The sequence below is a fragment of the Anabrus simplex genome, chromosome 1 (assembly GCF_040414725.1).
Source record: "Anabrus simplex isolate iqAnaSimp1 chromosome 1, ASM4041472v1, whole genome shotgun sequence".
NCBI classification, from domain to species: domain Eukaryota; kingdom Metazoa; phylum Arthropoda; class Insecta; order Orthoptera; family Tettigoniidae; genus Anabrus; species Anabrus simplex.
The window spans coordinates 1,621,450,910-1,621,465,588 of NC_090265.1; the positions used below are offsets into that span (position 1 = coordinate 1,621,450,910).

Sequence of the window (14,679 nt, forward strand, 5' to 3'; positions counted from 1 at the left end):
GGGGCTGTACCTTAATTAACCCTTTCGCACTCAGTGTGCCGATCTATCGGCGCGAGAGGTTATGGCGAGAATGCTCACGGCGCCGATACATCGGCTCTGTCCTATTTAGGGATTTTGGTCATTTGCGTGGCTGTTAAATCGTAACAGTTGATCGTGACGGTCCCTTAAAGTGTTGAATTTGCGTTTTACTCTACAGGTATATGCACCAGCCCTGCAAAAAAATTATTTTCGACAAATGAAATCTGTTGACCATGAATGTTTATGTTGTGGTTATTTGAAGTTGTTATTGTGTGGATCTGTTTTGGTTACCTTATGAATACAACAATTTCATCTTGCTATGAGTTTAGTTTAGAGTTTAATTCGTTTCTTTGGTATATCGTGTGTTCGCTGTACTTCGCAAACTATAATTTTACTCCTTTTCATAACTCCGTTGTTGCACGTGCTTGCGTCATCTTTTTGTCGTAATGTCTAAGCCATATTCAAGGCCGAATGAGGCCGATATCCTTGAATTTTCAGATGATTTAGACAGTAATAATGACCTTCTTTTGCCGAAAGGGATTCCCATTATGTGGGAAATAACAGTCACAGTTGCTTACCGTGCATCGGACCGCGAGGACCTGAGATCGATGATCGTTACATGTACAGTGAATAACTTTGTGTCATGCTTCATGAATTAATGGCAGCACACACATCATATTGATATCAAATTATTCAGAATTAAATGTTCTTTCTTTCACACCTAAGAGTAAAGAAGGAAGACGCAATAATGTCTGATTTTTCTGTCAATGAAAACCATAATTTATTTTTTTAGTTTATTTTCAAAACTTAATAAATTTTTTTTGGCTTTACCAATAACAATATGTCCTAGGTACATTCATTTCTGAAATGCTCATAGTTTCCTGTATTATTGTGATTTATTTTATTTTAATGTGTGTTAAACTGTTTACATGTTGATTTTTTGTAATTTGGTTTGGAAAATCACAAAAATTAGTTTGAGTGTCTTCGAACAAACCCCTGAATATGGGCTGAGTGCCAAAGGGTTAAGGCCATGACTGCATCCTTCTCACTCCTAGGCCTTTCCTATCCCATCGTTGCTGTAAGACCTATCTGTGTTGGTGCGACATAAAACAAATTTTGCATGTAACTTATTAGGCAAGCCTGTTCAACCTGAACGTACTTCTTCTTACTGTGGCTGTGTCTCTTGGGTTGATTAGTTGGGTACGCTGTATCATAGTTTGTCACTACACAAACCACCTGGTATTTGTGCAACAGTGTTGAAAACAGTGACATTGATTAAGATGATGATCACTACTCACTATTGCAATCGGTGTCCTCACGTCAGACAGAACTCATATGACGGAAAATGAAAACCCGCAGCATGCTTCCAGTCATTCGACTGGGTCAAGAATGAAATGAATTATGTCCCCATCTAGTGGTGGGGATAGTAATTGTGCTGGGTACCGAAGCCTGTTGCACTCCTCTGGGGCAATGATTAATGACTGACAGATGAAATGAAATGATAGTGGAGAGTGTTGCTGGAATGAAAGATGATAGGGAAAACAGGAGTACCCAGAGAAAAACACGTCCCGCCTATGCATTGTCCAGCCCAAATCTCATACAGTGTGACCGCGGACTTGAACCACAGAACCCAGCGGCGAGAGGCTGGCGTGCAGCTGTCTGAGCCACGGAGGGTCTGAGCTCATATAAAGGAATGCCATCAAAAATAATGACTGTTGTCCTGACTTCTTTGATCTAACTAAATAATGGCACTCACAATATTGGTAGATTTGATATCCTTTGTTCCCAATTGGGAACAATAAAAATTTAGCTATTTCTACTGATCCATGAACACCTTGATGGCACTAAAGTTTAGTCCTCTTTATAAAGAAAACTATGTAGAACTAAACTACCACAATATAACCTATATATAAAATGAAATTATTTGGCCTTTAACTTGAAAATATGGCAGAACAACATAGCAGAGAAAAATTATCAACATTTGAGGTTCCGTTTCACTACTTCAAGTTGTCAGGAAAGTGGAAATAATCATACCACCAGTTAGCCACAACCCTTCTCTCCATTTGAGAGTCAAAGTCGCTCACTTCTCAAGCTTTCTATAAACAAAAAGAACAAAAAAATATAGAAATTATGTTCCCAAATGGGAACAATGGCAACTAATGGGTTAAACATGTCAGCAATCTTGACATGGAGAGCTAAGATCTATGCTCACCCTTTTAACATCAACTGCCATAACAAGATCAAATCACCTGTCTCAAGGTCATGAGTTTCACTGTTAACCTTTGATCTACTAGGGTGGCATTTTCCCTGTGAGAAGAATTTGGAAATGAAACAGAGAATTAATCTTCATGATAGTTACACTTGCTTACTAGAATGTTTTCTCTTGTTAACAGACCATCTAAAAGGCTATAGCAAGATGCAGCACGGGTGAAGTTTAAGGAAGCGGATATTGTTATCAGTGGAATGCTCTGTAGGAGGGATACTGACTGGAGGGTGATTGGGGATTTAAATGAGACTATAAAGTGGGTATGTGGGAAACTAGGAGTGAGATTTCTAGATCCTAATGGGTGGGCCTGCGCTCAGATGGCCTTCACTTAAACCGCAGTGGTGCGTATAAGTTAGGAAATTTGTTTGGAAGGTTTATAGGGAGGTACATTCAGGGAAACAGGGTGGTCTAGGGAGCGGTGATAAGGGTACAGGGATCTGGAAGTCTAGTAGGAATGACATAAAAATGTTAGTGTTGAAGTGTAGAAGTATTGTAAAGAAAGGAATAGAATTAAGTAATTTAATAGATATATACTTACCAGATATTGTAATAGGAGCTGAATCATGGCTGAGAAATGACATAATGCATGCAGAAATTTTCTCACAGAACTGGAGTGTGTATTGTAGAGACAGGATAGGAATGGTAGGAGGGGTGTATTCATTCTGGTGAAAGAAGAATTTGTAAGCTACAAAAAAGTTAAAGATGATAAACATGAAATTCTAGATGTAAGGCTCATTTCTAAAGATAATGGGCAACTTGATATCTTTGGAGTGTACAGACCAGGAAAGGGTAGCACTGATGTTGATTCAGAATTATTTGATAAGATAATCAGCTATGTGCAGTGGCAGCCGGTCAATGCATGGTACCGGGCTCCAGCATGTAGCTTGGAACTGTAAGGAATTATTTATGTACAGTACAATTATCCTGGTGCCTTTTCTTTGTTTTGAGTACAATACGAATTTGTGTTTTGCGAAAATCAGGACGAGATCTGTTGAACACCTAGCTCTGCTCTCCCTGGGAACTTAGCTTGTGCTCATGTGAAATGAGCTCTGGCCTGTAGCCTGAAGGAAGCAATATGCAGGTGCAGCCAAGCTTGCAACACACCCTGTAGCCGGTGGACTATACCATAAACTGGGATCAACTTTCACTGATCCCGTCTATAGTTACTTTTCCTCCCGCAAGGGGTAGGACTGCTTGATGTCTCCTGCTACCCTGATGTTGAACGTGGTAAGCAATTCTGCCATTAGAGAGCAGCATCGTCTGGACTCGAAAGTAAAGCGTAAGTGGAGGCAATCTATCGCAAACATAATGTTGTTATTAAGGTAACCAACCAACGCTTATTGAAATATCCATCTTCCTTTTGTGTCAAAAATAAGGAATTCATAGGTGAGCCAAAGAATCTTTGACTGACTCTAAATGTCATCCCGCATTACAGTATAATTTATGCTGGTAATAGGGGAGATCTCAGTGATTCAGTTGGCAGTGCTTTCAGTTGCTTTGTGCAGTTTTTGATCTCACGGTTATATTGCTGGTGCCTGTTTTTCTATCATTGTGTTAGTTCTAAAGCTCAAATGGAGATTTATCCAAGTATTTATCCACTGCAGTGTATATAAAGTGAAATTAAATTGGTGTTCTTAGTGAGGATCTATATTCCCATGATTCTATTTGCACTGATGTAAGTTAGGTAGTGAGTATACAGCATGAATAGTGTGGACAGTTTGATGAAAGAACCATTTTCTAGGAGAACATTAGAAGAAAATGTGAACATAAAATAGGTAGTCCCATTCCAGTCTGAAATTTAACTCGGAAGGCTTCCTCTGTCCTCTACCCCGTCGCATCCCTAACCCGGACCCACTCCAGCCACCTCTTCTACAACCCAGACCAGCACTCAACCACTACACCTCAGTGGCGGTGCCACTGGCACATCCCGTGCCATACTTGGACACACCATTGGGCCGTTATGCCTCTCAGATCTTTGACCAGGGAGTCTCTCTTCCCTGGCCCCAAGGAGCACCCCCCGTTTTTCGCGCAACACGACTTTCACCCTTAATGGGTCAGGTTATCGCAGATGTCTAGGTCCTCTTTACCCCAGGTGTCCGAGGCACATGACGATCGGGGCTTGGGGCTATTGCTGCCACCATGAGGATCGCGGGTTCGGAAACTGTGCAGTATGCATATGCAATACGTAAAGCTGCTCTCCATTGTACGACAGCTATCCTTCTGCGATACCAAGCAAATCTCAAGGATTCAGCCCAGATTTCAGAGCCATACAGGAGTACTGACTGAACCGTCGACATGAGAAGCCGTCATTTACTGGCATTTCGGACCTTTAATATTTCCCATCAGTCTACTAAGTGTAGTCATGTATTTTACTGCCTTATCTGTCGCTCTCTGAATATGGTTCCAGAATGTGAGCTTGGAGTCAAGTGTCACTCCTAGGTATTTTGTGCTCATAGACGTTTCAATCAGTAACTCTTCAACAGTCATTGGCACAAGAGTCTCGATCCTTTTCCTCGTCAGAAGAACTATCTCTGTTTTGTGTTCTGCTAGTGTTAGCCTGTGACCCATCATCCATTCTTTTATGCGCCGCATCACCTGGTTTAGTTTGATTTGAGCCACCTCAACATTACGAGCCACTATCAGTGTGGCCACATCATCAGCGTAGTCCACAAGCTTCGTGTCCTCTGGCATCTCCAAACGTAGCAAGCCATCATAAATGATGTTCCAAAGATCTGGGCCAAGGATCGATCCCTGTGATGCACCGCCATCAGTCGTTTTGTCCTTTGTCGATCTTCCGTATCATATAGCAGAGTGTGATCCTTGAAGTAGTCTCTCATTATGGGCATAATATACTGTGGTAACTTGAAAGTTTCCTCAAGAGCTTCCAACATGTCACTCCACCTTGCCGAATTGAAAGCATTCTTCACATCTAGGGTCACAAGAAGTGTCAGTTTATGGGAATGATGATTGCCTGTTTGTGCTCTTTCTGCTGTATTAACCACCTCCCACACTGCATCCAATGTCCAGTGTCTTCTCCGAAATCCATGCTGGCGAACAGATAAATCCCCTGCCAGCTGATCTGCTGAGAGAATTCTGGGCTGCAGAAGTCTCTCCAGGCCTTTTCCAGCTGTGCCCAATATATATATAAAGGTCTATATCCACCAAGTTTTCCTTTGCTGATCAAAACCAATCGAGCAATTTTCCATCAGGGACTGAAAACGCCCGCTTGCAGGCAGTGATTGTACATATTCAGCAACAGTTCTGGACAGTCTTTTGATATTATCTTTAGCACTTCTGCAGGTATACCATCTGGTCCTGGAGTCTTCTTGTTTCTCAGAGAGCTAATAGCTCTATTCAGCTCTTCTACTGTGAATAGGGGTATATCACCCAGTTATTCTTCATCATCACAGTCGATCCTCTCTGGATTGTCGGGAAATAGTGTATCCACAATTTCTTTAATGGTTTGCAGATCCATGTTTGGGGTTGAAAACATCCCGAGTTTCTTCATTATAATCTTGTAACCTAGTCCCCATGGATCTTCTACTTCCTTAGCCAGTGCCCACCATTTATCGGCTTTACTCTTTCTAACTGCATTGCGGAGTTCTTTCTTCGCTGAATTGTACTCCGCTGAGACTGAGGTATTCTCTGGACTGCCTCTCGTCCTCTGAGCCCTGCTTCAAAGTTGCAGACACTTCCTTCTCAGTTCAACAATCTCTTTGGTCCACCAGTATGCTGGGCGCTTGCTAGTTCGTGGTCTCTTTCAGTACATTGAGATATTGCATGCTTGCTGGATTAGCTCAACACATACACCAGCTGCTTCTTTCCCTCTGCAGCCAAAACATTTTTTTGTTGTGTTCTCCATTCCATTCTGTATTACATCAAGAAACTTTTCCTTGTCGATACCAGCTATGTTCCACCATGCTGGCCTGCGCAAGATGTTTCTTACTTGAGGAGATTCCTGGAGCAGTCAAAAGATGATATAATGGTGATCACTCCCTGTATAGTTCTTGATCACTTGCCATTCAGAAATCTTAGGTGCAATGTCCTCCGATGAGAAAGTTACATCTGGTATTGTTCCCTGACATCCTAGCCGTCAAAATGTTGGCACATTTCCAATGTTGTTGACCACCAAACCCATTCTGGCTGCCATCTCCATTATACGTTGTCCTCTGTGGTCTGTTTGTGGCATGCCCCATTCTGATGCTTGAGCATTAAAATTACCAGCAACCACTAGTCTATTTTCCATTCCGTGTAATGCATCCTCAAGGCCATCAAGTTTCATCTGAAAGTTGGGGACAGATTCATTTGGCAAAATATAACAGCTTACAATAGTGATTCCCCCAGTCTGTACCCAAACAAAACCATCTTCACATCCATGCTCTGTTACTGAAAATTTTCCTAGATCTGGTATCAAAATTGCAGCTGTTCCAAGATTATCCACAAACCACCCTGGTTCACTAATAATAACTATGTCTACTTCCATTTCATAAATCAGCTGCATTATTAGATCTAAGCTGTTTGACTCCTGTGCATATTTGCTTGAAGAATTCGTGTCATTTGCTGTGATTTTTGGCCTTTTCAAGAGCTTCACAAAATATTGTGCATGCACCTGATCCACGAACATGATTTTGTATCGTTTCACTAACACCCTTGTCTGTACAAAGCATGCATCGTGGATTATTCTTTTTGCAGTCTACTGCCTTATGACCAGATTCTCCACACTTAAAACAGAGCTTACTTGTGCCTGTGCAGTTTCTTGCCAGGTGTCCATATGATAGGCATCGAAAGCAGCGAGGTAACATGGTTCTAGCACATACTCTACAGTATAGCCATCCTGTCTTAATTCTTCCTGCTTCCAGTAGTTTTTGAGCATCCTCATGTTTAGTTTCAAAGATGGCAAGTTTCCATCCCCAGTCGTTTGGTTTTGTGACCGATATTTTCAGCTCTCCATGGGGATTACTGGAATCTCGTTTTACAGCTTCCTCCACATCTGCAGTGGTAGTGACGCCAACCATGTCATGAATCTCCAGTGTAGTTCGGGGGATTAAAGCCTTTACATCACCATCTTGTCCGAGGGCATCTCTCAGACATTTACTGAATATCTCCCTGTTTTCAGTCTGTGTTATTTTATTGAATTCACGAACAGCCCCAGCTCTTGTTTTGCACCTAGATCGATTGCCTGCTCCACTGTCTTCCGGCTTCACCCTTTTCCTGATATCCTTCAAAACATCAGCGAAAGTCTTACCATACATTGGTTTGATGATTACGGCTTCTAAACAACTCCTTGATTTAGAACAAGGTCGTTTTCCACTCTCACTAACCACTGTACCTTCTAGATCGTTTCCGGCCCGTTTCGTTGGAATATCTTCGTGCTTCCTATCCTTACTCTTTTTCTTTCTCTTCTTCTTGAATAGAAATGTTTCCCATTTTCCTTGGTCTTCCTCTGTGTCATTTGTCACTGGTGATGCCCTGGACAATTCCTTGTTCTCCGTGGTAGTTGATCTCTGCTTTAGTTCTTCTGTCGATTTCTTCCACGACTTCCTACATGTTGCTCCAGCCTCTAAAGCTTCTTCAAACTTCATGAGGCCATTTCTTAAGAGGAATAGCCATGATGTTCTTCAACAGTGATCTTGCAGTCTCAAGATGCACCTCTTCTTCATACTGATTCTCCATTATCTGCCAACTAATATAATCGATCAGATTTAAGTCAATACTCCTACCGTTTCTGCCAATGTGGATGCTTTCCCTTAATACTTCAAACAGCTCCACTGTATCACATTGAATCTCTGCTTCTGCCATCATACCAATGAGGGAGTCTAATTGGCTGTGACTTGAATCGAGGGGTTTTTGTCTTGAGTGAGCGCTAGGAGCGCTTGCACTAGAAAACAATCGTCTATCTACGCAGTGCTACTTTTGCGTGATTTTGATTTTGATTTTGATTTTGATCTTTGACAAGGTGGCTGCTCACAACAATATTTCACCACAAGCTTTTCAATATTTCACTCGATATTCTGTCATTCCAATTAAAAACAAACACATCTACCATACAATGGAGCTTAAAATAACCGTACAAACTTGTTTTGGTAAGTACCTTCACAATATTAATCCACTTTCTTGAGCTACCTTGTAGCTATGACATTCATGCGTACTTTCATGTCCGACCAATAATAATAATAATAATAATAATAATAATAATAATAATGCACATAGCTTGTTCTATTCCATGTCTCTAAAGGGTTTATTTAATCAGAGTGTATGTGTTCACTTGTATATTAGCCTATTACCATAAACATGCACAAAGATATCTTAGAACTGACTTGCTTATTATTTTTGTATCCATCTGATGAGATACTATTCTTTCCATAAAATCTTCTTTCATCCTACTGGCTAAAATCTTTGTTTGTAGGAATGTATCATTTCAGAATCTGTTTCAGACAATGATCAAAGGAGACAGTGAGCAATCAGGTAACATTATGACATTACATACCAATAGCTAGAAGGAATGAGTCAGGGATTATGGATAACCTGAAAGTAAGAACCTTACATTGGCTCGACCGTGTTATACCAGTAAATTTCTCATACATAGAATAACAACTTCAAATGCTATGGTAGCTTATATTTGTAAACATCATCATTCTCATCCTCCTTTCCCCTTATCCAGCTCCTACTGGATTGTGGCATTTATGGCACTTCTCTACCATCTTCCAAACATTGTTTTCTCAGCAAGTTTGAACACAACAATCTAAAACAACAAAAACATAATTTTGTCCCAATCCAAGTTTCTTCTTCTTGCACTCCTCTTTATCGAATCAATCCACCTTGTTCGAGATCTCCTGCTTGCTCCCTTTCCCTTGAACTTTATCTCCATCGTCTGTTTTGGTATTGTTTCCTCATCCATTCTCCTTACATGTCCAAACTATCTTAGTTTACTCCTATCATTTCTCTCATTTAGGTTTTCCATTCCAACTTCCTTTCTCGTATCTTCATTTCTCAATCTGTCTTACCTTATCTTTCCTATCATGCTCCTTAGGTATGTCATTTCACTGGCTTGAATTCTACTCTCCTCCTTACTTGTCATTGTCCAGATCTCAGCTGCTTAGGTCAGCATGGGTGCATAAAACATTTTGTACATTATCTCTTATTGCAGACAAGGTTTCTTAAACTCTGGTTCCTGTTGCACCCTATTTTCTATTTTCCATGTCCATTCTTGTATTCTGCAATAATTCACTCCCTAGGTATATAAAACTGCCTTGAACAATTTCAAGGCTTTGACCACCAGTTTTCACAATGCCTTTCCCTTGTCCTTCTCTTGATATCACCATGGTCTTGACTCATTGGCTGAATGGTCAGCGTACTGGCCTTCGGTTCAGAGGGTCCCAGGTTCGATTCCCAGCCAGGCTGGGGATTTTAACCTTCATTGGTTAATTCAAGCGGCCCGGAGGCTGGGTGTTTGTGCTTTCTCCAACATCCCTGCAATGCACACCCACACATAACACTATCCTCCACCACAATAACACACAGTTACCTATGCATGGCAGATGCCATCCACCCTCATCGGATGGTCTGCCTTACAAGGGCTGCACTTGGCTAGAAATATCCACATGAAATTAATTAACCATGGTCTTGCTTTTCTCTGCACTGATTTTCATACCATACTTTGCAATTTTCTTGTTCAGTACATCAAGTTGTTGTTGTACTTTGCTGTTTGTTCCCCAGACCACAATATGGTCTACAAAAATTACAATAAAAACATTATTCTTATCAGAATTATCTGTAAACAACATAAACAAAAGAGAAGCTAACAGTGGAACACAGTGCTGTATTTTATTTTTATCAATATTTTATTTCATGTGGATTAAAATTCATTTTTATTTTAATTGGAATAGATTATATAATTAACCTTTCAAGGGTTTTTGGAGTCGAAAATTGCAATTAGAAGCTTAGTTAACACTTTTACTGTACATACTTATAAACACTTCAAAAATTAAACAGATATAACATTCAAAATGAGAAAACTGAAACAGAAATTCTTCTACAAACATTTTAAATTACTAACTCTAGCTTTCAAATACTGGTAGGACAGTATAAAAATATCAATAATAACAAAATTACTCATAAAATCCACCTTTCAATGGCCTAAATTTTTACAATTTCCTTTCAGGATCCTCTAAACTACCCCATAATTTGTAAGAAATTTTTTATGGTGAGAATTATTAAATCTGCTGGTGTAACATTTGTTTAGATTTAATTTAAATAGAACAGACAGCTATATTGTATTCCCCATATTTTTGTGTTAAACCAGGGAGGTGAGACATACATGTATCGTTATGAAGCAAATGGGCGACTAACAGATGTGATACTGCCTACTGGTGAAACAGTTAACTTGGCTTCCCGATTAACTCCTGATGATGGACTGGCAATTGAAGTGGCTGCAATGGCACAATCTCAGTCATTAGAACCTCACCTTCAGCAGCAGCAACAACTGCAACAGCAAGAACAACAGCATGCAGTGACACTAAAAATTGAGGGGAGAGGAACTAAACGACTCGTCATCACAGAAGGTACTTTATTAATAACATTATCTCTATTCTTTTGGACAGTTAATGAAATATTACACTATAGACTTAATTATTCCTAATACTACTTGTCAAACAGCTTATGGTCAATTCTCTGGAAAATGAAACCTAGGGATCAAATTTTAATGTTATAACATGCCTTTGCTGGCGGGACCTAGTGTTTACAGTGCACTATGTCTTCTGGTATGGGCTAGAGCAATCTCGTTACTTTCATTGATCTGTCTCACCTTTATTCTTGGCTTTGACAAAATGAAAGTGACTGAGGTATGAGTGATGCTAGTAATGCCATTCCTTCTGCAGCCAGTCCCTGCTATGAATGGTGTAAAAATATTGTTCATAGGGTCGGTTGGTGCATGCATTTCAGTGGGCTTGGCAGACTGATATGTAATAGCAACTTCTGGCTCGGTGAGGAAAGGAACGGGAAACTACCTCACTCCTTATTTCCCTAGTACGCCTCTTCAGTGATGCCTAGGCCATCTATGACAGCTGATGGCAGAGCTGTTGAGGATCCAACCAGCCTTCGGGCTGAGGACTAAACATACATAAAATTTACATGTTCCTTTTAATTTCAATAGAAATATTATACTATGAATTATTGTTAAGATAAAAAGTCTGGCCAGGTTCACCCTGTTATGGTTAATGGAGTAAACCATATAGCCAGCATCTCAAAGCTGAGTGTCAGGTGGCAAGAGAGAACCCATCGCCCTAGAGGGCCAATGGCTATGGAATTCGGCATGTAACATCTGTTCTCCAGGTTAGGTGCAACTACAAAAGGCATCTGTTCTCCAGGTTAGGGGCAGCCTAAAATAAACTCTGGAACTTACCACCCCAGTTTTAGATCTGAGGAGTGGGCTATGCCCACCCTCCCAATTATCTTCAGCCTTAGGCATGATGGAGACTCTTTCGGTAAAGACTATTTCAGGATGTAGCTGGAAATGGAAATCCTCCACCTCCATGAGCAATGCAACCAGGCCATCGGATTCTTGAGACCCTGGAATGTAGGGAAGAGTCAGCTTCCCAGAATCTCAACACAGAAGATACAAACCAAGCAAAAACACCAGCTTTGAGCACTTAACAATAATACACTAATGAAGACAGGAAAAATTAAAACAATTGATCAACATTCTGGAAGACCAGAACATCTGTATACTGGCACTGCAAGAGACCAGATACCTGGAAGAAATCCCAGTAGATTCAGAAGGGTTCAGAATCTACAAAGGAACACCCACGATAAAGAATAGCTCCAACATAACAATCCTAGGGACAGCCTTTGTACTTGAAAGGAAAATAATGGAGCCCATCATCAGTTTCACTTCATCATCAGAGAGGATCTCGCTTTTCTCCTTTAGGTTTAGTAATAAAGCCTATACAATTATCAAAGCACACACCCCTATAAATGAAGATAATACGAGAAACCCAGAAAAAGTGGATGACTTTTGGGAAACTCTCTAAGGGCATAGCTTCCAAAATCCCTCAACATCATGTAACAATCATGCTCGGTGACTTCAGTGCTCATGATGACATGAAAAGAAGTACAAAGGGCACTAGGAAAGTTTTGCAATGTGAATGAACGCTTTAGACTTTTTCAAAATAATTTCCACCACACTCAATACACTTCTTAATATGTCGAAACCAGTCACTGAACCAACTCTGCCACTTTTCTTCGGTTACATTTTAATACTCTTGATCCCATGCTGCCAGAAGCTCCTCATCAGATGCATAACGCCGCCCTTTCAGCTTCATTTTCACTTCTGGGAAGAGTGCGAAGTCACATGGGGCAAGATCAGAACTGAATGGAGGGTGATCATGCACAGTCAACCCTGATCTGGCAAGAACATGTATTGTTACATTAGCACGATGTGCTGGAGCATTGTCGTGATGCAAGAGCCAAGTGTTGAGCCGTGACCTTGGAGCCTGGATGACCTGAAGCAGACAAGTCTCACTGTACCACTTCGCAGTAACTATCCTTTCTGTTTCTAGCAGAACCCGAGTCAGGATGCCCCGTTTAGTGAAGAATACTGCAATCATCTTTTTCTTCACTGACCTTGACTTTCGCACAGTCACAGTCATCTTCAAACAGCCACACCTTGTCCTGGGATTTTGTTGGGACATTGTAATAATAAAGCTAAGTTTCATTACCTGTAACGATGCTATTGACGTTACGCGAAGTCCCATTTTCAAACTGTTTTAGCATTTTTCGGCATCATTTCGCTCGATGTGGCCTTTGTTTCTCTGAAAGTGAATGGGGCACCCAAAGAGAACAAACCTTTCTAACATGGAGATGGTCGTGTAGAATTGGATGAATAGCTGGTACAGGGATGTGGAGGGTCTCTTCTACCTGCCAATATGTCAACCGCCTCTCTTGCTGAAACATTTCCCTCACAGCTTCAATGTTTTCCTCAGTCACTGATTCAGACGGTCGCCCAGAACGAGGATTGTCTTCAACCCCAAAATTTCCCCTCTGGAACTCTTTGTACCAGTGGAAAATTGTTGTCCGATGTGGACAGTCTTTCCCCAGCACAGGAGTCATTTCCTCCAGGCACTGGTCAACAGTTTATCCATGAGCAAAACTGTAGCGGAAAATTGTGCGATATTCACCTTTAGACCACACTGACATCTTAACTTGCTTTCAAGCCCCTTGCTTGGTAACAACTGATGTGAAGGTCGTGCCTTGCTGTCTTCTAGACCAGTTTTCACCCCTCTTTTCATCCGTCGCCATAACAGGGGTGTCCAGCCAACCGTTTTTGTGTATTGCAAAACTTTCCTAGTGCCCTTTATATAGAACAATCATGGGGGACTACCCAGTACATAGACGAACAAATAAAAATGGTGAAAGACTTATTGCATTGTAGATAATTCAACCCGAAAATAATGTCCACAAATTTCGAAGCCCTCCCAAGAAAGAAGAAAACACGGGTGTCCTAACAAGATGCTAGGGGAGTTTCAGATCGACCATATCGAAATAACAGCCTAAAATCAAAAGGAAATTCTAAACCTCAAAGTAAGAAAGAGTGCCAGCATCAACACAGACCACTACCTTTCAGAGACCAAAATAAAATTCCAGACAGACAGACGCAAACTGAGAACCAGCAAGAAGCTCAGAATGAATACAGAGACACTGAAGTAGAATAACCTGTCTAACCTGGAGATGAATTTCTGTGAAGAAATCAGAGAATCCTTGATCAAAGGATCTGAAAATATGGGAAACTCTCCAAGAAAACAGAAGCACAGGTGGTGAAATGAGAATTGTGATGAAGCACTTGAAGATTAAAATCCTGGAAGAGGTGGAATTCCAATAAGGCTGAGGAAAAATGGGAAGACTTCAGGAATAAAAGGAAGGGAACAGCCAAAATTATAAGAGCCAATAAGAGAAAGTATGACAGAAATAGGGTGGAAAAAGTGGAAGAAAAGTTCAGAAAGAAGAACACCAAGGAGTTTTACAAAAGCTACAGGGATATCAACCATCAAGTCTTCGCTTCAAGTGAACAGATGAAAGCATTGTTACTAACAATAAAGACTATGTTAAAGCACTGCTAAACTGCGAAGAACTTCTGAAAAGACTAGATTCCCAGAAACAAGTCAACAACAATCCAAATTACAAACCACCAAGCCTTTATGAAACCAAGCAGATAATGAATGAGCTCAAAGAGAAAAATGCACCAGGTGAAGATGGCATTATGGCAAAAACATTGAAGACCTGAGGAGAAATTGCTGCAGAAGGAATCATCACCTTATTGAAGACATATGGAAAACTGAAAAGATCCTGAATGACTGAAAATGTGTGCTCATACACCCGCTCCATAAGAAAGGTAACTGAAT

General features: G+C 40.7%; 1 protein-coding gene across 1 annotated transcript in view; it reads left to right on the forward strand.

Annotated features, from left to right (window-relative positions):
- The window catches only part of Ten-a (tenascin accessory), a 596,228-nt gene that overhangs the window by 438,831 nt on the left and 142,718 nt on the right, over positions 1-14,679 (forward strand). Inside the window, exon 23 of the mRNA XM_068225631.1 lies at positions 10,587-10,845. Within this exon, the coding sequence (XP_068081732.1) occupies positions 10,587-10,845 (259 nt within the window). The remainder of the gene's footprint in view (positions 1-10,586; positions 10,846-14,679) is intronic.